This window comes from Epinephelus lanceolatus, chromosome 4 (genome assembly GCF_041903045.1).
Source record: "Epinephelus lanceolatus isolate andai-2023 chromosome 4, ASM4190304v1, whole genome shotgun sequence".
Classification (NCBI taxonomy): Eukaryota; Metazoa; Chordata; class Actinopteri; order Perciformes; family Serranidae; genus Epinephelus; species Epinephelus lanceolatus.
Genome location: NC_135737.1, coordinates 40,910,421 through 40,929,957, shown reverse-complemented (window position 1 = coordinate 40,929,957; position 19,537 = coordinate 40,910,421). Strand labels below are relative to the sequence as shown.

General features: G+C 43.4%; 3 protein-coding genes across 5 annotated transcripts; 2 read left to right on the top strand and 1 right to left on the bottom strand.

Annotated features, from left to right (window-relative positions):
- The first annotated feature begins 49 nt into the window (after nucleotides 1-49).
- On the top strand, nucleotides 50-8,488 carry mfrp (membrane frizzled-related protein). 2 transcript variants are annotated; one of them, XM_033631808.2, is made up of 13 exons: nucleotides 50-535; nucleotides 2,746-2,854; nucleotides 3,705-3,842; nucleotides 3,937-4,104; nucleotides 4,246-4,465; nucleotides 5,096-5,226; nucleotides 5,325-5,450; nucleotides 6,368-6,444; nucleotides 6,547-6,695; nucleotides 6,854-6,984; nucleotides 7,206-7,340; nucleotides 7,583-7,710; nucleotides 7,794-8,488. In XM_033631808.2, the coding sequence occupies exons 1-13, from the start codon at nucleotides 482-484 to the stop codon at nucleotides 8,016-8,018; spliced, it is 1,791 nt and encodes a 596-aa protein (XP_033487699.2). In that variant the 5' UTR covers nucleotides 50-481; the 3' UTR covers nucleotides 8,019-8,488. The 2 variants fall into 2 exon arrangements, with proteins under 2 accessions (XP_033487699.2, XP_078023430.1); XM_078167304.1 differs by lacking the exons at nucleotides 50-535; nucleotides 2,746-2,854 and adding an exon at nucleotides 2,944-3,085.
- Nucleotides 8,457-13,919, bottom strand: nudt8 (nudix hydrolase 8). Its single transcript, XM_033631811.2, has 5 exons — nucleotides 13,790-13,919; nucleotides 12,269-13,168; nucleotides 12,053-12,188; nucleotides 10,130-10,207; nucleotides 8,457-9,385 (listed from the first exon to the last, which is right to left on the bottom strand). The coding sequence occupies exons 2-5, from the start codon at nucleotides 13,165-13,167 to the stop codon at nucleotides 9,200-9,202; spliced, it is 1,299 nt and encodes a 432-aa protein (XP_033487702.1). The 5' UTR covers nucleotide 13,168; nucleotides 13,790-13,919; the 3' UTR covers nucleotides 8,457-9,199.
- Nucleotides 13,843-19,427, top strand: ftr86 (finTRIM family, member 86). 2 transcript variants are annotated; one of them, XM_033631809.2, is made up of 13 exons: nucleotides 13,843-13,979; nucleotides 14,057-14,143; nucleotides 14,464-15,033; nucleotides 15,372-15,467; nucleotides 15,584-15,817; nucleotides 15,899-16,055; nucleotides 16,129-16,224; nucleotides 16,353-16,403; nucleotides 16,502-16,537; nucleotides 16,650-16,691; nucleotides 16,809-16,874; nucleotides 16,968-17,170; nucleotides 18,358-19,427. In XM_033631809.2, the coding sequence occupies exons 3-13, from the start codon at nucleotides 14,524-14,526 to the stop codon at nucleotides 18,691-18,693; spliced, it is 1,827 nt and encodes a 608-aa protein (XP_033487700.2). In that variant the 5' UTR covers nucleotides 13,843-13,979; nucleotides 14,057-14,143; nucleotides 14,464-14,523; the 3' UTR covers nucleotides 18,694-19,427. The 2 variants fall into 2 exon arrangements, with proteins under 2 accessions (XP_033487700.2, XP_033487701.2); XM_033631810.2 differs by lacking the exon at nucleotides 14,057-14,143 and having other exon boundaries at nucleotides 13,885-13,979.
- The last annotated feature ends 110 nt before the right edge of the window (nucleotides 19,428-19,537 follow it).

The following is a 19,537-nucleotide window of genomic DNA, read 5'->3' as shown; positions in this document are numbered from 1 at the left end:
AGGAGCTCAGTCCTCTCAGCTGACTCGGCTTTGTTCAACGTTGTGAAGGAGTTTCCAAAATGCTTTTATAACTGCTCACACACCATCAGAAAACAAGAGAAACACAGGACGATGCTGCAAAAACAGACAGAAGGCCAAAGAATAGCAGCAAACATGAACATTTTGATAACTGGAGATTGAAAACTCTTTCATGTGGATTATATTGTGTTATTTATTTTTGCATTTTTCTCTGGATTATGTTGATGGATGTCCAACAAAGGATTCTACTGTGCTGCAGGGCTGAAGGCCATAAGCTCACTACACCTCAGTGGAAGTTTGCTGTCGGAGCAGAAAGTGAACAATGTTAATAAAACTCCGGAAAACATCTGTAACATTGCCTCATGTAGAAACGTCTCTCTTCACGATGTCACCACTGATGTATTTATCACAACATCAGGCTCTTTGAGAAGAGGAGCACTGAGAGAGTGACAGCCGACTAAAGATGTCTGACCTCAGCCAAGTTGCGGTGTACTCAGACTCTTCAGATATTTATAAGGTGAGTGAGGATGATGAGTCGGATGATGATGGTTAATAAAGGTGGTGTGTTGTGGGAAAGGTCACAGAGTTGGAACAGCTGGCTTAATTTTGACTATAATTATTCTTCATTTCAAGCCTTGTGGACCCTGCCATGCCATTTTATTTGTGTATAGCTCACAGACATCGTCTTGCATTGTATAATTCTGTGCTGTGGACTGGGTGTTTCTGTTTTTTGCTTGGAAATCTACGTGTCTCTCATTTCTGCATTGTCACTGTGAATGTTAACAGTGCTGTATGGGTTATTAATAAAGCAAGACTATGTAATATTTGCAGTACAGCAGCTACTGTGGCCACAAGCAGCAATTACACGATGATAGCACATTAAATATCCCAAGATTCTCTTCAGTCAGTTGCTTTAAAACTGCTGTAGTCGATATTTGTCAGGAAAAAAAAGTATGACAGGGTGCTTGTAGTGACTGACCTGCAGAAAATTACCACTTGAGTCTGCAGCTCCCCCTGGCTTTATGGAGCTTTATTGATTTTCAGCACATTGCCTATCTGTCCAGCCCTCAACTTCAGAGATTTGGTTAACTCTCATTGCTCTCATAGTCTTTTTTCACCAAAGTAGCTTCGATACTTGAACTGATTCCGTCCAGGATTCTTGGAACGTTTGTGCTGGAGCAAACCTGCTACATTTCAACTGGTTTTAAGGGGAACTAATCAGTGATACGTCATCAATGGATTTCGTTTCACAATGCACAACAGAAGTGTAACGTGAGGGTTTGATGTGCAGTGGTTGGGTCACTCTTGTTGGGAGTACACAGCAGGATGGAGAAGGATATTCTCTTAAGCAGCACTTTACTATTCTCCACTCTTATCGTAACCACTTATCTTCTTAAGGGTCATGGGGGGGGGGGGGGGGGGCTGGAGCCTATCCCAGCTGACATTGGGTGAGAGGCAGGGTTCACCCTGGACAGATCACCAGACTATCACAGGGCTGACACATAGAGACAGACAACCATTCACACTCACATTCACACCTACGGACAATTTAGAGCCACCAGTTAACCTGCATGTCTTTGGACTGTGGGAGGAAGCTGGAGCACCTGGAGAAAACCCACGCTGACATGAGGAGAACATGCAAACTCCACTGGATTGAACCAGAAACCCTCTTGGTGTGAGGCAACAATGCCGCCCTTTGAAACAACAGGTGAAAACATAAATGCGTGAATAGTCAACTGTGCAAACACGGTAATGTATTTTTAGCAAATTACTGAAACACATGAATTGACTTAACTAGTAAACCTTACAGAAGTAAACAGTAGTAGCAAGATGGCGGCTCACATTACCTACTTGTGAGCTTTTCTTCTGTATTTTTTTTTTTTTACCTGAAAACCGAGCACGGACCAACTATCAATGTTAAGAAGACCTTAAAGACAATTGCGTGCAAGACTCCCTCTTCCCCTCCTGGAGAATTTGACACAAGTATCAATGTTGTCATAGTTTGAGATTCAGGTCAAGGAATACCTGCTGTTTTTTGGTCCTAACAAATAAACTTTTTGGCCTCCTTAACAATTTATTTTTGGTTCCTTCAAATGATTCAAAATTAAGTTTGCAAACCAAAATGGAACCTGTTCCTTGTTGGTGGAGAAGAAGTATTGTGGCATAATTTTTCAGCAGCAGCAGCAGTGATGTGTTCACAACTTGCTCCTGCTACGAAACGCCATCATTAGAATGAGAGCGGGTAAAATTGGACTATCAACACAAAACAAAGTCAACAAGCTGAGTAAGAATGTCTGTTGAACAGCGATGTCTAACTTAAGCTAACAGCAGCAACCTTAAGCCTCTGGTCATACCAGACCTGAGCGCATTCAAGTGAGTGTTCTTTTTTTGCCTATAAATTCAATTTTAATTCAATTCAATTTTATTTATAAAGCCCAATATCACAAATCACAATTTGCCTCACAGGGCTTTACAGCATACGACATCCCTCTGTCCTCATGACCCTCGCAGCGGATAAGGAAAAACTCCCCCAAAAAAACCCTTTTAAAGGGAAAAAAAAACGGTAGTTAAACTTTGTATTTGATAAAGTATGAGTATAATATCTGTTCTTCCAAAACGTAAATAGTCTTGCGTTGAAACAAGCACTTGTACAAATCTGTATGTCTTTTTTTCCTTTTATTGATTGATGAATGACATTTCCACATCTTTCTGTTGTGCTTTGCACAGAATGTGTTCTGCAACCCTGCCTTTGAGCTGGAGGGGGAGCAGGAGGAAAGAGTGGAGGGATTCAGGACGTCCTCATCCACCCCTGAGCCAATCAAACCACCGGCAGCTAGTGAGTCAGCCAATCAGCCTGCAGCTTTCTGTGACTAAATCTGAACTGCATTAGAGTGCGTATGTGTGTTGGATTAGTAACATTATTGCATCACTTAAACACTTTAAGTCCAGTTCTCTCGAAGAATAGTAAAGCAGTGTGTTAAACATGGTTGTTATGGTTCACTGTAGCCAAGGATTAAAGGGGCATTTCACATATTTTACACATCAAAAGATGAGTTCAGCGGTCATGGTAAGCCCTACTTGCCTGTGAAAATGTTACAATATCTTCTGTGGCTCTGGAGGAGCTTTCTTAAAAATAATGATAATGTGTCAGTGATGTCATTAGGGTTATCTCAGCTCAGGCTGGGAGACTAAAACAAAATCTAAAAGAAAGCCTGTATTAGAAACTGGAGGTGTTGAGTTTTTAAAGACGTGAGTGTTTAGCAGGCAGGGAGAGGTTATCAAAGACGCTACCAAGTTGTATTATGGGAAATGTGGGGTCCTGTGTTTTCGTGTTTGACCCATACTAAGGACTAAAAGTATCTTGGCTTCTGCTGCTTTGATTTTAATAAGTCTTTTCTCAGTCTGTGTCTCACAAGTCCAACAACTTTATGGAAGGGCAACCATTTAACTGGCCAGACAAAGTCCAGTAGTTTATTTTTGTTGTTGTTGAATTAACACTTCATGCAGTGCCATTTTATAGCAAAGAAGGTGTTGAACTAAAGGAAGGGTAACAGAGAATAACATGTAGAAAATACTGAAATAAACCATAAAGTTAAAGTCATGAACTTATATGAACTAGCAAAAAAGACCCCCACTGTCCTCTTACAACCCCCAGTGTTTATGTGTATCCGTGCTCTGTTGTTCAGGTCTACGCTGGGGTCTGTTTGGGGTGTGTGCGATGCGTCTGCGGGGTCCAGGTTGTGGCTGGGGTGTGGTGGTGGTCTCTGCTGCTGCCCTGCTCCTGTTAGCAGCCATCGGACTGGCGCTGGCCCTCATCCTCACACGTGAGTCACTGCTGCACCTCAGATGAGTCATCACACTGAAAAAGAAACACCTGAAACTGATTTAAATCCTGGGTGTTTTCTGTCACTGATTTAGAGATGAAAGGCCAGGCTGTGGAGGATCAGTTGTTGTCTACCAGCCCTCCAGACCGGCTGAACGCAGGAGACGCTGGTTCCCCTACTTTACCCACAATTTCTACCGACAGAAGCCAACATGGAAGTACAGCAGCACCACAGTCTGCTAGGATCCCACCATCTGAAACACGTAAGAGATTCAAGCTGAATGGACGTTTGTGTTCTAATATTATACAAATCATGCAAAGTCAATTTCATGTCCATCCTCACCCAATAAAAATGCTAACTCTTCTTTATCTGGAGGCCCTTTGCTTTTTCCTTTCCCTCACAGGTTGTGGAGGGGTATTGGCTGACTCAGAGGGCAGTTTGAGCTCTCCAAACCACCCTGGCTCCTACCCGCCCAACTTGCTGTGTGTGTGGGTGATCCGAGTGCCTCCCCCCTCCCTGGTCCAGATCCACATATCCTCTCTGGCTGTAGAGGGGCCGTCTCCCTGTCTGTTTGACTGGCTCGAGGTGCAGGAGCAGATAGAGCAGAGCTCTGTGGTCACCAGGTTGGTCAAACCCCAGCAGCTACCTCCACGAATAAAATACTCACCAGACACAACAGCGTAGTTTGTCGTCAGATGTCACTGTCATGCTGCAGTGACAAGTGCTCTCTTTTAAAGCTTATATTTTTGCTGTAGGAAGACCTTGAACCTTACACTCCACATTTATTGGTTGTTTGCAGATTTTGCATTTGCACTCACCGTCACTCTGTAGAGGAATAACAAAAACTATCTCACCTAGTGGCGTATGGTAGGTAGCATGGAGTTAGGTCAAAACAGCTAAATTTCAATTTAGTTCTCTCTCTCCAAAGTAATGTTCAGGGTTCATGTCATTACCCTAAGGAGTCAGTAGATGACACTAACGGTCTGTGAATAATAGCAGAGTGCTTCAAGGTACTGAAAGCATCTTGGAAAAAATTCAATACATGTGAATACTTTAAACTTTTGGCTTACTTGCATTCTTGGAAAGTGTCATAACATGATTCATGAAATTCTAAAAATGTTACATAATTGCCTCACAAATCCTTTAGGGAATTCAGAGTACAAAGTTGAGACACTGGTGCCAACGCCAAAGTGACATGGAGAAAAAAACTGAGAGTTTAAGATTATTTAAAGGTCTGTCCTTCTCTCCTGCAGGTTCTGCGGTAATGTAGCACCACCGACAGTCAACACAAACAGCAGCACAGTGTGGGTCACCTTCCGTTCTGATAGCAGCATCGCAGGCAGCGGCTTCACCGCACAGTACAAGGCCATACTGCCTGGACACAGTCAGTAGTGTGTGTGTGTGTGCATCTGCAAATGCATAGACTGTTTCAATCATACTCATCTGCATTAATGTGCATGTATCTACTGTGTGTTTTCTCAGAGAGCTGCTCCAGAGAAGAGTTTATGTGTGACAGTGGTCGCTGCCTGCTGCCTGTGTCTGTGTGTGACGGTCATCCAAACTGTCATGACCAAACAGATGAGGCAAACTGCAGCCATAAACACAAAGGTGAGAGCATGGATGGGGTACTGAAGGGGCCTAACATGCACAGGCCCAGGAGCCTAAAGTGTCAGGGGCCCACCTGGCTTTCATCCTGCAGTGTGTCACTCAAATTAACACGTACTGACCAGGGAGAGACTCAAAATAACAACAGAGGTGCAAAGGAACAGCAAATAAACACAACGTTTACAACAAAAATGGGAAAGACAACCACAAAGGGATGAAAACAACCACAAGGAAGCACAAAATGACAATAAAAATACACAAAAAATACCAGATAAGAAACCAAATTACCACAAAGAGACAGGAAATGACCTCCAAGAGACACAACACATCCACAATGAGACACAGAATGGCAACAAAGACACACAAAAATACTAGATAAGAAACCAAATAACCACAAAGAGACAGGAAATGACCTCAAGGAGACACAAAACAACTACAAAGAGACACAAAACAACCACAATGAGACACAAAATAGCAACAAAAATACACAAAAATACCACATAGGAAAACCAAATGACCACAAAGAGAAAGGCAGTGACCTTAAGAAATGCAAAACAACCACAAGGAGACACAAAACAACAACAGAGAGACACAAACTGGCAACAAAGATACACAAAAATGCCAGATAAGAAACCAAATTACCACAAAGAGACAGGAAATGACCCCAAAGAGGCACAAAACAACCTCAAGGAGACACAAAATGACAACAAAGATACACAAAAATATAAGATAAGAAACCAAATTACGACAAAGAGACAGGAAATGACCTTAAAGAGACACAAAATAACCCATTGTCTCATAATCTGCCCAGTGATGAGAGCATGCAAACAAAGTTAAAAACAGAAACAGAAGTTAAACACACTTGAAAATTACCCAAGCATGACCTCATGGACATTGTCTCCACTCTGTTTGTTTCTCAGAATGTGGTGGGCAGAAGACGGGGCCCAATGGTTACCTGTCAAGTCCAAACCACCCCAGGCCTTACCCTCACCAGCAGGTACATCTTGAACCACTTCAGACTGTCAAATACACTCCACACCAGCAGTTACAGGACTGTGTGTCTTATGAACTAATCTGGTGTTTGTCTGTTTCCCATCAGCTGTGCATATGGTACATATCTGTTGAGGAGGGTCACGTCATCACGCTGAGCTTCAAGAACTTCAGCCTGGAGACTCAGGATGTGTGTGAGTTTGACTACGTGGAGGTGCACGACAGTGTCAACACCGGAGCTGGGAGAGTGCTGGGAAGGTGAGACGCACCACGGGCACCTGGACAGCGACTGTAACCTCAGTTATCATTTCCTTGTTCAAAACCTGTGTGAGGAGGGTAAATAAGGGTGGATGTGTGTCCTCATATTACCACAGTGTTATGAGGAACAGCTTTTGTTTCCTCTGTGTTTGTCTCAGGTTTTGTGGCACCACTGTCCCTCCAGACCTGACCTCCTCCGGCCCCCACATGACTGTGGTGTTTGTGGCTGATGAGGGAGTGGCCGACAGTGGCTTCAACGCCACGTACCAGGCTGTGTCCGTACTGGGCAGTGAGTTCTAGTTTTTCTAAAGAAAGAAAAATTCATATTAAACCAAAGGGTGACTGGTGCCTTCACTATTTCCCTTGCTCTGACATGTCTTTCTTTCATATTTTCCCCTCTTCGTTTGTTCTTTCCTTCCTCATTATGTCAAGAGATAAGGGGGAAGATCATTAGTTTCCAAGAGGTTCATATGAAGAGCTCCGCAAACATGCTTTTATCTTGATTTAAAGGGACGTGTGGTCCGAGCCAGTTTGCCTGCAGCACAGGCGAGTGCCTTCACCAGCAGTGGCTGTGTGACGGATGGAACGACTGTCCTGACGGAGCAGATGAGCAGGGCTGTGGCAACTCCACCTACCCTCCCTTCAGTGAGTACCTGTTATCTCTGACCTTGATCACAGTCACAGTGGGTTTTGTTTTCAGAGCTGGATTTTAGCCCTTGAAAAGATTATGTACAGAATGATTTGTCACCAGCAAAAAAAAACATTAAGGCCCCATTGACTGTATCATAATTTTCTTGTGTGTTCTGGTTCTCTGTGTGCCAAGTATTAGACTACATAAAGTAAAATACTGAAAAATTAAAATGGGAATCCTCTCCTTACACCCTCAGCTTCATCATGTGAGCTCATAGAGGTAGAGATGTGTCAAGGCCTCAGCTACAACCTCACCTCATTCCCAAACATCTGGCTGTCCATTGCTGATCAGAGAGAAGCTGCCACACTCCTGCGACAGTACCGGGTAAAAGCTACGTTAATAATGTACCTAAATTACCATGATTTTCTTGTTGTTGCTGTGTAATCCTTCACCATTTTGTCGTCCAGGTGCTGATGGAGCTGGCATGCTTTGAGCCCTTGCAGAGGCTGGTGTGCGGAATGTTCCTTCCCCAGTGCAGCCCTCAGGGTGGCGTCCTCCAGCCCTGCCGCTCGGTCTGCTCCTCTGCCGAGCAGCAATGCAGCCAAGCTCTGGATCTCTTCTCCTTCAGCTGGCCCTTCAACTGTCACCTCCTGCCTGACTCACAGGACCCCATGGAATGCTCGCTGCCTTGATGCTTCAAGCTTGAAGCCTCAGTTGTGCTGTTAGTAACCGATGCTCTCCAGTCCACAGTTTTCAGATGTTTCACAGATTTTCAGTGGTGTTTAAGGACCGAAAGGCATTTTACAAAACTGAGGATTGCATTTCAAGCAAGTCCACAGCATTCAAGAGTTGTAGAAAGCAGTTTGACTTGCATTACTACAGCGGTCATCACACACTACTGCCTGTAAAGCTTTTAAGTATGGTACATACAGAAAATTGTGGCACAGTAGCTATATTAAGAGAAAAGCTTTAAAGTACATAAACGTAAAGGATGATTGTGATTAAGATACAACACATTTTCAATCTTCCCCCAATAGAAACTGTTGTTTGCTGTCTTTTTGCACTATTTATTGCTTTGATGTCAAATCACGTGATAACAGATCTCACCTTTAACAAAAGAATGAATACAGAGAGAATAAAACAAACTTTATTGCCTTGTCAATGTTGATGTGCTTATATCATTTAAGTGTTTATAACAGTCCAGATTTGACCTAGTGCGAGATCAAATGACCTGAATCAGCTGAATGACACTGGAAACCATGATCTCTGTTAAAGCTGTGCTTTACTGAGCCCACATTATAAAATGTAACAAACACTCGTGTGAAACTGGAAAAGGAAAAGGTACATCAGTGACTGATCAACTTGTTGAAATCGATTTAATTGGTAACACAACATTTCAAGTTTAATTGGAAAAGGATCTGAAAGCATCTGAAATTAAAGCGGTCCATAATATTTATATAGATATACATTAGCTACTGATAATGTTCAGGTAAGAATCAGGTATAATTAAGTGTGTTGGCACTGCTTTTTGATGTTGTTACTCCACATCAGATCTACAAAGACTGCCAACACCTGCTCTGTATCAGTGACATCATCACAGCTGGCCACCTTCTTTATACACACAGTCCGTTCAAGAGATTCTTATACACGAGGCTCAGAAAGTGCACACAAGGAAAAATCCTTCTCCTGACAGGAAAGGAATTTTCCCTTCATAACTTGAGAGTGGATGTATGAAAATATTAAGTATTCACACTTGATTCCTGACGAGAGTTTGCTACACAAAGCTTGATTGCACATTTGTCAAATCTTTGAGTCACATATGTGCTTTAGTACTAAGTGCACTGTAGATTGTAGAGAAACCACGACCGAGCTGCTACGAAGGGACAATGAGTTTCAGGGTATGGTCTAGGGCCACAGCTGTCAGGCCCCACACTCGATGCTTCCCGTTACAAAACACTGGGAGGGTGTAGCCGTACTTGTCGCCAACACGGAAGTGTGTGTAGCCGCGGTTCTGAGGGTTGCACAGGTGGGACAAAGACAGGGTGAAAATCTCCTCCACCTGGGGAGGAAAACACTGGTTATAACTTTGGACCTAAACCGTAACCAACCATAGAAGTGGAGTGTTTTAAAGTAAATGTTTTACCTATCTATTAATTTGTATTTTTACTCTGATAGTTTAAAAAACAGAAGAGATTATTGAGAACAAATGAACAGATGATAAAAGCTGTATGCTGCTTTAAAACTGATTTGAAACAAAGTCACCCCGAGAGATCATCTGGTGACAGAGCAATACTGTAAGTAGACTGACCATAATATATCTCTAGTGTTTATTAGGGCCTAATAGTCGACCAAACACTCAGGATTTCAGGTAAATCGACTATGATACTGTGCTTGTTACGGTTGCATAGCAACCTCAGACACAACCTGCCCATGCGCTCTTAAAAGCTGGCACAAGAAAGGAATCGTGTTTTCAAGGCAGTTAAAGACACAGCATGTGTACGGCCCCTAATTTCCAGGGCTGGTACCTGTGGTTATTCCACAGTCTAGTTAATAGCATGTCAGGCAGGAAATCCAAACCACTGTGTTGCCCCGCCCAAAATATGTAATTTAATAATTAAATTAATATCGTAAACAGCGACTGACCTAAATGACAGCTATTAGTCAACTATGGAAATTCTTAGTCGGAGCCAGCTGTAATCTCAACAATGTTCAGAAACAAAGTCCCAAGTTATTTACACATGTGAAAATCTGCCTCTCTCAAGACGATATAAAACATAGAAGTGCTGAAAATAAATGAATATACCTCTCCAGGGTTTGGTTTGAAGGATAACTCCTCTATGGGGCCGAGGTTTGCCAGCACAGGAGCGACCAGCATCCCCGACTGGTGAGAAAGATGAAAGACACAAACGGCGTCAGAATCCAACACTAACACGTCAGTTGGTCAGATGGATTTGTTTGTAAATTAAAACATACATGACAGGCTAATCACAACGACAGACTCCGTATAAACATATTTAAAACTGCCAAGGATTAAAATACACAAAAAAAGCCTTAGAGGTTATTTCCCTTGTGGTCCCCTATTGCAGAAGAAGATGGTAGACTTGATACAAAAGGGTCAAAATGGTCAAGTTCTGACATGATGATTAGTGTCTGTCTAAGTTACACAAAACACATTTTTTTTTCATTATTATCATGATAGATTCATCTGTGGCCTAACTTTATGACAAAACAAAGCCTGTATAGTAGTGGACATAAAAAAGAAGGTACTGTGGGCCTAATTAGGCTTAACTCGAGGCTAATGCTGGAACAATTTATCAACTTATCAAGTAAGCAGATGGCAGAAAATTAATCAAACCATTCAGATAATTAAATAAGCGTTTGGGTGATTTATCTCTGTTGTGTCATTGTACACAGAGTATTTTGGGGCTTTGGTTAGCTGGTCAGACTAAACAAGCAATTTTACCTTGAGCTCGTTAGTTGTGATGAGCATTATCTACAATTTCATTTCTTTTTTCGGCAGCACGGTACTGCAGTGGTTAGCGTTGTCGCCTCACAGCAAGAGGTTTCCTGATTTGAACCGGGATGGGGAGTTTGCATCTTGTCCCTGTGTCAGCGTGGATTTTCTCTGGGCTCTCCACCTTCCTTCCTCCACAGTCCAAAGAAATGCATGTTAGGTTAACAGGTGTAAATACGCTCGAAACGCATTGGGGACGGACTGTTATCCGATCTGCCAAACCACTTCTGAAGGTGGTCAGGGACGCTTTGTGACCACATCGAACGCAAGTGTAAATGCAAATGCGTCTCCAATCCACATGTAACATCTCCGTGGGGGAAAATATGTAAGCAAGGTACATCAGCTGGACAGAGGAAGAAGGAAGAAGACAACAACAACCCTCACTGGGTAGCGACTGCCAAGAAAAAGAAAACACGGATGATAGTAGAGGATGTAGTCACGGTGAGACTAAGTGTCTGCACTCCATTTGGTCCGACAAAGGGATCCATACAATAACGCGACTTCACGGGCGGCTAACATCTTGTTGTTGTTGTTGTTATTGCAGTGCACAGGATATGACGTTGTAGTCTGCTGCTGGAAATGTTTGCAGATGAAGAGGAGGATGTGATGTCAGCGGAAGGGAGCATGATCAGACAGCAAACGGATCTGGATGTAGACACCAGAGACACATTACTACCAGGTATAAATATATGTGGGTAACCGCTATCCGATTGCAAACCAAATGCAAAAAAAACGCATGATAGTCTGGCGATCTGTCTAGGGTGTACCGCATCCCTCGCCCATTATCAGCTGGGATAGGCTCCAGCCCCCTCACGACCCCTAACAGGATAAGCCGTTACGGAAAATGAATGAATGAACGGAGGGTTACTTTTAGTAATCGTTTACACAGTGAACGATTTGTTAAAAACAAAAAAAAAAAAAACCTTACAGATTTATTGCCAATAAAATAATTGTTACTTGCAGCACTATTTAAGACTTTTTAACCACTATTCAAAGCTAATGAAAATTAAATAAAGAAACAAAATTGCAATTAAAACAAATGGATAAAAGAAAATAGCAGTTTTTCCAACAAGGTGCAATCAATGGCACACCTTCACAGTTTTACAATACCCTCCATACATTAATAAACCATAACTCCATCTTGGCATTTTAAAATCAATTTAAAAAATTTCGAAGTGGTGTAATTTTACTCTTGACAGCACTTGCACTCACCCTGTCCCTGAGAGGCTTCAAGAGGCCCCAGACCTTCTCTGCTGCCACAGAAACACCCAGCTCCTCCCTGGCTTCCCTCAAAGCCGTCGCCACCACATCATCTCTGTCTGATGGATCACTCTTTCCTCCTGCAAAACTGTAAATGACTCAAAGTGAGGACAGATACACAACTCCTCATGACATTTTTTTTTATTTAGCTCCTAGCTTGCCACTTACCTGACATCTCCCTTGTGCCTGCCCTTCAGTGTGCTGGAGCGCAGGGTGAAGAGAAACGCTGGCTCCCCCTCAACAGAGCACAGCGAGACCAGGACTGATGCCCATCTCCCTTGGTTCTTTCCCTGGCTCTGACTTGCCTCCTTTTTCCCCTTGTCCACCTCGTACAGCTTCAAGTTGGGCCCCAGGCTCTGTCTACACCTGTTTTCATTCTCCAGGGATAGACAGTCTCTCCAGGCTTCTGCTATGCAAGGGGCAGCTTGATGAACTGCTCTGTTTATTTGAGAAAAGTTGCTTGAGTGTTGTTGTCTACTGTGAAAGTGGTTCAAAACACATGCTGTATGTGTCGATGAGCTGAAGGGTCTAACAAAGTACTGTCTGCAGTGTAAATGGCTTTGAAGGTTACACCGAGTCTTACTGGTGAAACAGAGTGAAGGTTGGCAAACATCCCAAGGCCTTTCCCAGGGCTGAAGGCAAGTTGTATTGATTAAACAGTCCTGGTGAGGACTTGCAGCTTTGACGCTTAGACCTAAATCTTCCGCTACAGTGCATTTCCAAAAGTCAGACGCTCGTCTGGCCTTTGCAGCGGCAAAAACCTGAGCAGAGTGATGATGGCTGGACAAAATGACATTGGATGGGTGGTTTTGAAACTCTCTCCGTCTCAGGTTGTCACAGCCTGAGTTGGATGAAGACAGCTGTGTTGAACGGGATGCAGTCTCTGTAGACAATGACGAGCCCCCCTTACTTCCATAGATCCCATCATATCTCCTTTGCTTAACATCTCTTGAGCTCTGCCATCCAGCAGCAGTGTGTTTACAGAAAGCAGAGAGGTGGGATTCCCTCAACAGCAACAACTGTCTAGTGGGACAAGACCAAATCAGGACCTGGGGGGCCCTAAACATCCTGTAAAAGAAACAGACAGCAGCAATGAGGCTCGTTTTGCTCATCAGACAAATACACCAGCATATGAGTGTATGTTCAGTTTGGATTCTCTCAAAGCTCAGTTGAATGATAAATGTCACATGGCTCCACCTACAGGAGTGATCACGTCTGAATGAAAATGTCAGCCAAACTTAAATTCTTTACACTCACAAAGTTTAGCTGTTTTGTCCCTAAGTTTGTCTATGCTAACTTAAGTTGCTGTCAAACTTTAAATTACTAGCTACTGCGGCTAGCGAGCTAGCTTAGCTGTGTTTTGTTTGCTACGTTAACACATCTGTATACCATCGCATTGCGTGAAGACATTAACTTTTTGGGCTTTTCCACAGCCAACTAAAACTAACAAAAGCTGTTGCCACGATCTTCTTTTGCTCTGAGATCAGCTGTCGATGTGTACGCAAACTAACTAGCTTGCTAACATATTAGCATAAAACTAGCAAAAACAACGCCGGGCTAATGTAGCCCTATGCTAAACTTTAAATGCGGCGGATTAGAAAAAAGCCGACACGCCCTACACAAAGTCAGAAAACATGCCAGTGACCCACTTTAATTTTGTAATATAGTTTGAGAGCGGAAAAAACTCACCTTGAAAGTTGAATCAACAGCTTCTGGCCTCTCGCCCAGCTAGCCGGCTTCCACTACTCAATATGGCGGGGGGCAGCTTCGTGCGCGTCAGTGTTGCCCTCACTGCGCTGCGGTGACGCCACTCACTTCCCCACACTCCCAGCAGCTCCTCAGCTTGTTGTATTTATTGTAAATAGCCTAAAGGGTGAAGGTAAAACAGATTTTTTTCTTTTATTATTTACTGATGAAACAATTCAGAACCTGATCCCTCATTGTTTGCAAATTTAGGCCCACATCACTGTCAGGTTACAGAGGTGAAAAACCAGCAGTCTGCCCAAACTGGACTCCACATTAACCAGGCCTTTACTAAAGCAGGTGATTATATTATAGGATTAATTTCTAGGGAGCTCTAACATGAACGTCTGGCTTTTTTTTCTCTTTTAATCTCAAGTTGCTATATTTATGATGCATACAATTTGTCCTTTGGCAAACTGGGAAGCACCTATGACATAAGCGAAAGAAACTTCTCACCTCACCTGTTTTACCAGCCCCACCCGAGCCCAGGCTTCCTCAGTTCTTAAGCAGCATGAGTTTCATGTCAACTGGCATTTCAGCTTTGCCATCTTTGGGTGTCGTTGCTTTAACTTAAAACACTTTGGACCAATATTTGTAGTTCTGTTTCCTACTCAAACCAGGAACCTTGTGGTGACCTCCAAGAAATCCAGCTCATCCTCCTCCGTTCCACCCAGCACCACATGGCCTCAGCCTGGCCTGAAGAGGAGACCTTTGTGTGCTCAGTATGCCTGGACACACTGAAGGACCCGGCAACTCTACCCTGTGGACATTCATACTGCTTGGCTTGTATCCAGAGCCACTGGGACAAGAAAGACAGCAAGGGTGAGTGCAGCTGCCCCCAGTGTCGGCAGGTCTTCAAACCTCGACCCTCCCTGGCCAAGAGCACTTTGCTAGCGGAGGCGATGGAGAAACTGAGAACCAACAGCTTCAAGCAAAGTCCCTCCACAGCTGGCTCCTCTGTCCAGCCATCAATGCCTATCTACCTGGAGGTCCTACCAGATAGAGGGCCGCGACAGGGCAGCGTGTACCCTCAGCTTCCCACGGTGGAGCCCAGGCCCTGCCCTCAACACAACCGACCCCTGGACCTGTTTTGTCATGACGACAAGGAGTGTGTGTGTGAGGTGTGTTGCCAACATGGACACAAGGGACATCGTGTGCTTAAGCCAGAGCAAGAGAGGAAGGAGAGGCAGGTATGTAATGGACAAGGCAAATAAAGGGTGATGCTATCAGTGTGCTTATGTTTGTCTCTTGTGTTGGTCTTGGTGTTTAAGATGAGGTGCGGGGGAATCAAGAAGTGTGCTGTCAAGTGTAGCATTTTGAAGATGTAGCTGATAAAAAATTGTTTTTCCTGTGCATTCCTGTGTGGAAGTGCTCATCTCTGAGGCCACAATATTGTGTAACATCACAATGACTCATCCCAAAGTACAGGCTAGGTCCATTACTGTCTTACAGTGTGTATGGCCTCTTCTTTCTGCACTAATCCATGGATGATGATGATGTGTGTGTGTGTGTGTGTGTGTGTGTGTAGAAAGAGCTTGTTCAGATGCAGGTTGACATACAGAAGAGAATCCAGGAGACTGAGAGGAAGCTTGTGGAGCTCCCACATGCTGCCCGCCAACACAAGGTAAGTAGCAATCATGATTGCTTGCTGTACTGTGTCACCATTTCTGATATCTTGCTTGTTTATGACATACTAATATTCCTTTGTGCCCTCTTCTCTTCCTCTTTGTACACTCCCAGGCCTTGGTGCAGGCTCTAGAGCAAGAGAGCATGGATTTATTCTCAGAGCTAATCAAAAACGTGAATCAAACAGGCATCGAGGTCGGTGAGGCCCTCAGCATCCACGAGACCTCCTTAGGCAGCCAGGTCGAGGGGCAGATCCAGAATCTGGAGCAGGAGGTGGCATCGCTGCGCTGGAGGGGTGAGGAGCTGAACAGGCTGGCCGACATGCAGGACCACATTCGCTTCTTGAAGGTAAAAGAAGCCTAAGCATGAGGTTCACTATCAATACAATGCTGTTTTTGATTTTAACATATTGTGCCACTTATACTGAAGAATTTCCTTACCATGGAGCCGCTGGGTCAGACGGCTGCCACGGGAGAGTCGAGTCAGGAGGAAGCGGTGGTAGCCTCTGTCCGCGTAGTCATGAAAGAGCTACAACAGTCAATACAGGATGTCTGCAAAGCCAGCCTGGCTAAGATCGTCAGATTAGGTCAGTGTTCTTCTTCTCTTCTCTCCTCCTTGCCTTTCGTCTTCAGACATTAAAACATTCCTTTTCTTTGTAGTGAATCCTGATGCTGTGGCTTCAGTGCCCAATGGTGCAGCAGCAGCGGCCACTACGGCAGCTGATAACAGTTGTCAGGCCACTGCAAAAAACACAGGTACAGTAACTTAAAATCCCTCAGTAGTACACAAGCACAGAATATGTTGAAGTTTGTTTGCCTGTTAAACTGTGGAAAAATGACACTTTAAGATGTGTTTCTCACAACTCCTCTGCTCTTTCCTGTAGTGTATGAGATGATAAGAGACCCTCCACCTTTGCCACCTCCACGACCTCAAGGTACAGATGCTCCTGGACCTGAAAACATTTAAATATGGTTGTTAGAAAGTGTCAGAGTTAATATTTTTCTTCATGAATTCATTTCTTCTCCCCATCAGGAAACAAAGATTCATCCAAACGTCCTTCTTGTCAAGGTAAGAACAAGATAGCTTGTAACAGTGTACATGTTAGATGTCATGCAGTTGATATTTTATGTGGTTAACCTTTTTCTTTGTTTCTTCTCCCCCCATTTCTCTGGACATGAAGCTTCAGCCCTGCCTCCACCTTTCCCTCCTCCTCAACCTCGAGGTAAATACAAAAGCATCAGAAGCTGCCTTTACAATTCAATCAACTACTTAGAGGAAATGCAAATTGGTGTAAATGACTTTTGATCCCTGATTTGATATATCATTTTTTGCCTCTTAGCACCTCCTGCAACAACAATGGGACTTGTTAATCCTGATCCAAAGACAAGAGAAGAACTGCTGAAATGTGAGTTCATCATAATCTATAATATATATAAACACAGAGTCAAGGCCTTCAGGGGATCCAGAGTTCTCACTAAGATGCATCCTCTCCCCTCAGATCGCTTTGAACCCACCATGGACGCCAGAACGGTGTTTCGCCACGTGCAGCTGTCAGATGGCGATCGTAAGGCCACGATGCGGGCTGAGAACCTGAACCTACCAGACCATCCTGAACGCTTCCAGTTCTGGAGACAGGTTCTCTGCAGAGAGCCCCTAGGAGGGAGCCCTTACTACTGGGAGGTGGAGTGGACCGGCACAAAGGTGAATCATTAGACATCAGTGGGGAAACGGATGGTTTCGGATAGGCATGTGTTGCATACAAGACTTTTTTTTTCGTAAACTGAAATCACTCAACTGGACCACAAACTGAGACTTGTGAATTCAGGGTCTGTTGACTGTCATCCTGTTTGCCTAAAACAGAAGGTGACCACTTCACACTGTTGTCACAATAATCAGCAGTTTGTCCAACAAAAGCTGGACTCCAATATCTCTCCCTTTGCTAATCTTGGATGTCACAAATACTCGGTGTTTTTGGTTTTTACAGATTTTCACCAAAATATACTTAGGATTTAAATGAAACTAATCAGTTTAAACAGATTTTAATCTTGATTTTATGTCCTCACACACCCAAAAATGTTGCATTTCCTGTTGCAAGAGGTCACTGGTTATTGTAGGTTACAATAAGACAGAGCCTCGTGTGATCAGGAGTCAAGCAATCCAGATTTTACCTTTTTAATATTCAAAATAAACACTGATCTACTTTTGTGGATTCTTATTTTTCATCACACTAGCAGCTTGGTTTAAGGGATGTTAGTGTCTGTAAATCACTCCATACACTTAAAGTCCAGCCTGAAATTTAATCTAAATGATAAATCCTGATAAAATCACCTGACTTTTCCTCTAGCACCATCACAAAGTTCATATTTGTGGTTTTGAGTGAAATTACTCAACAACTATTTGATGAATTGTTATTAAATTAAATTAATTATGAAAATTAGAGATCCTTTAACTTTTCATCATCATTTTAAAACTATAATTTGTCCAACACTAAAAATTCTACTTGAATAAATACCTGCAAAACTAAAGACATTTCCATCAGCCTGAGCTGTACTTTGTGTTTCGTGCTCAGTTAGCATGCTGACACTAAAACTACACTACATAACACCTGCTAAACGTTAGCATCTTAGCATTGTTACTGTGAGCGTACTGGCATGCTGACATTGGCTCATAGCAGCACTGTGCCTAAGTACAGCCTCACAGAGATGCTAGCATATCTGTAGTCTCTTAGTCATGTTGAATAAATACCAATACTGAGCCCTGGTTATGAACCTTCAAAGACTTAGAAGACATGAGCTGTTGGATTTACATTTTACATTTAGGTTCTGAACATGTAGATGAGAAGATTTGCTTCCTCTCATAATCAAGTTTTTTCCTGTCCCAACGTGCAGATCACCATCGGCGTGGCCTACAAGGAGATGGAGCGTAAGGGTTCTGATGACAACAGCCGTCTGGGCCACAACGCTCTGTCCTGGAGCTTGTACTGGTCCGGGACCGGCTTCTCCTTCTGGCACAACAGCCAGGAAAAATTGCTGGGTTCCCCCAAGGCCCGGCGGATTGGCGTCTATCTGGACCAGCATGCAGGGATTCTGGCTTTTTACCGCATCACCCACAACCAGGCTGAGCTCATCCACCGGCACCAGACCCAGTTCACCGGCCCACTGTACCCAGGGTTCAGGTTCTGGGGGGGTGTGGGGTCTACAGTGACTATTTGCCAGTTGGATTGAGTTGTTTATGAATGATGGGCTGTTGTTTTTTTCATATAACTGGTTAGTCTGGTTGGAAGCATGTGACACTTTTTTAATAAGGAAGCAAATGTGCTCAAGAGAAAAACATGTTCAAGAATGTCTGGTTTTCATGTTATTCTTTCTCCGCCAGCTTTTATTGGTGTGATGTCTTTGTAAGTGAATAAAAGAGCAGCAAACACACATTTCATTTATACATCTTTATATTTTTGGGATGGATGTTAACATCTCTTAAAGGAGCAGTATGTAAGATTTGAGCAGATGTGTTAGCATCTAGTGGTGAGGATCACAGATTTTGAACAGCTAAAACTCCTGATGAGAACTCCTGTAGTGTTTATCATTCAGGAGGTTTTATATAATATTATATTCCCTTTCTGCCGATACATCTGCCCAAATCCTACACGTTGATCCTTTAAAGCGTTGTTGATAGTTTGAGTAGACCTCAGTATGGTGTGACACGTACACAGGCCAATACACATTCTGTCCTGCTGATCTTATCTTTGATCCTCACTCTTAGGTAACCAGGATGCTTTTGACCCCTCCATTCTTAAGTTATCTGTAGCATCTCTCGTATTCCCACATGGATTTGTAACAGTTTGACCTTCATTGGCCTTTTGTCTGCCCGTTCCTTTCTCCTCATGTAGCTAAGACTGTTATTCATGTACCTGCAATGCAGAGTCCTGATTGGTGTTCAATAAAAGATTTATTTTGCTTCACATTCTCACCTCCTCACTTGTTGCTTTCCTTGGTTTTTATGAGTCTTTTCTGTCTTGATCCAAACACTCTTCAGCATGGCCTCGCCTCAAGTAATTCAACACTACTCACA

Excerpts from the sequence above, each read along its gene's own strand:
- mfrp (XM_033631808.2), top strand. The coding sequence starts at position 482 with ATGTCTGACCTCAGCCAAGTTGCGGTGTACTCAGACTCTTCAGATATT. Across the intron at positions 3,843-3,936 it reads GCTGGCCCTCATCCTCACAC|AGATGAAAGGCCAGGCTGTG; the intron begins GTGAGTCACTGC and ends TCACTGATTTAG. Across the intron at positions 4,105-4,245 it reads GATCCCACCATCTGAAACAC|GTTGTGGAGGGGTATTGGCT; the intron begins GTAAGAGATTCA and ends TTTCCCTCACAG.
- nudt8 (XM_033631811.2), bottom strand. The coding sequence starts at position 13,167 with ATGTTTAGGGCCCCCCAGGTCCTGATTTGGTCTTGTCCCACTAGACAG. Across the intron at positions 12,189-12,268 it reads AGGCACAAGGGAGATGTCAG|TTTTGCAGGAGGAAAGAGTG; the intron begins GTAAGTGGCAAG and ends AGTCATTTACAG. Across the intron at positions 9,386-10,129 it reads TCAAACCAAACCCTGGAGAG|GTGGAGGAGATTTTCACCCT; the intron begins GTATATTCATTT and ends TTTCCTCCCCAG.
- ftr86 (XM_033631809.2), top strand. The coding sequence starts at position 14,524 with ATGGCCTCAGCCTGGCCTGAAGAGGAGACCTTTGTGTGCTCAGTATGC. Across the intron at positions 16,225-16,352 it reads GGCCACTGCAAAAAACACAG|TGTATGAGATGATAAGAGAC; the intron begins GTACAGTAACTT and ends TCTTTCCTGTAG. Across the intron at positions 16,875-16,967 it reads AAGAGAAGAACTGCTGAAAT|ATCGCTTTGAACCCACCATG; the intron begins GTGAGTTCATCA and ends CTCTCCCCTCAG.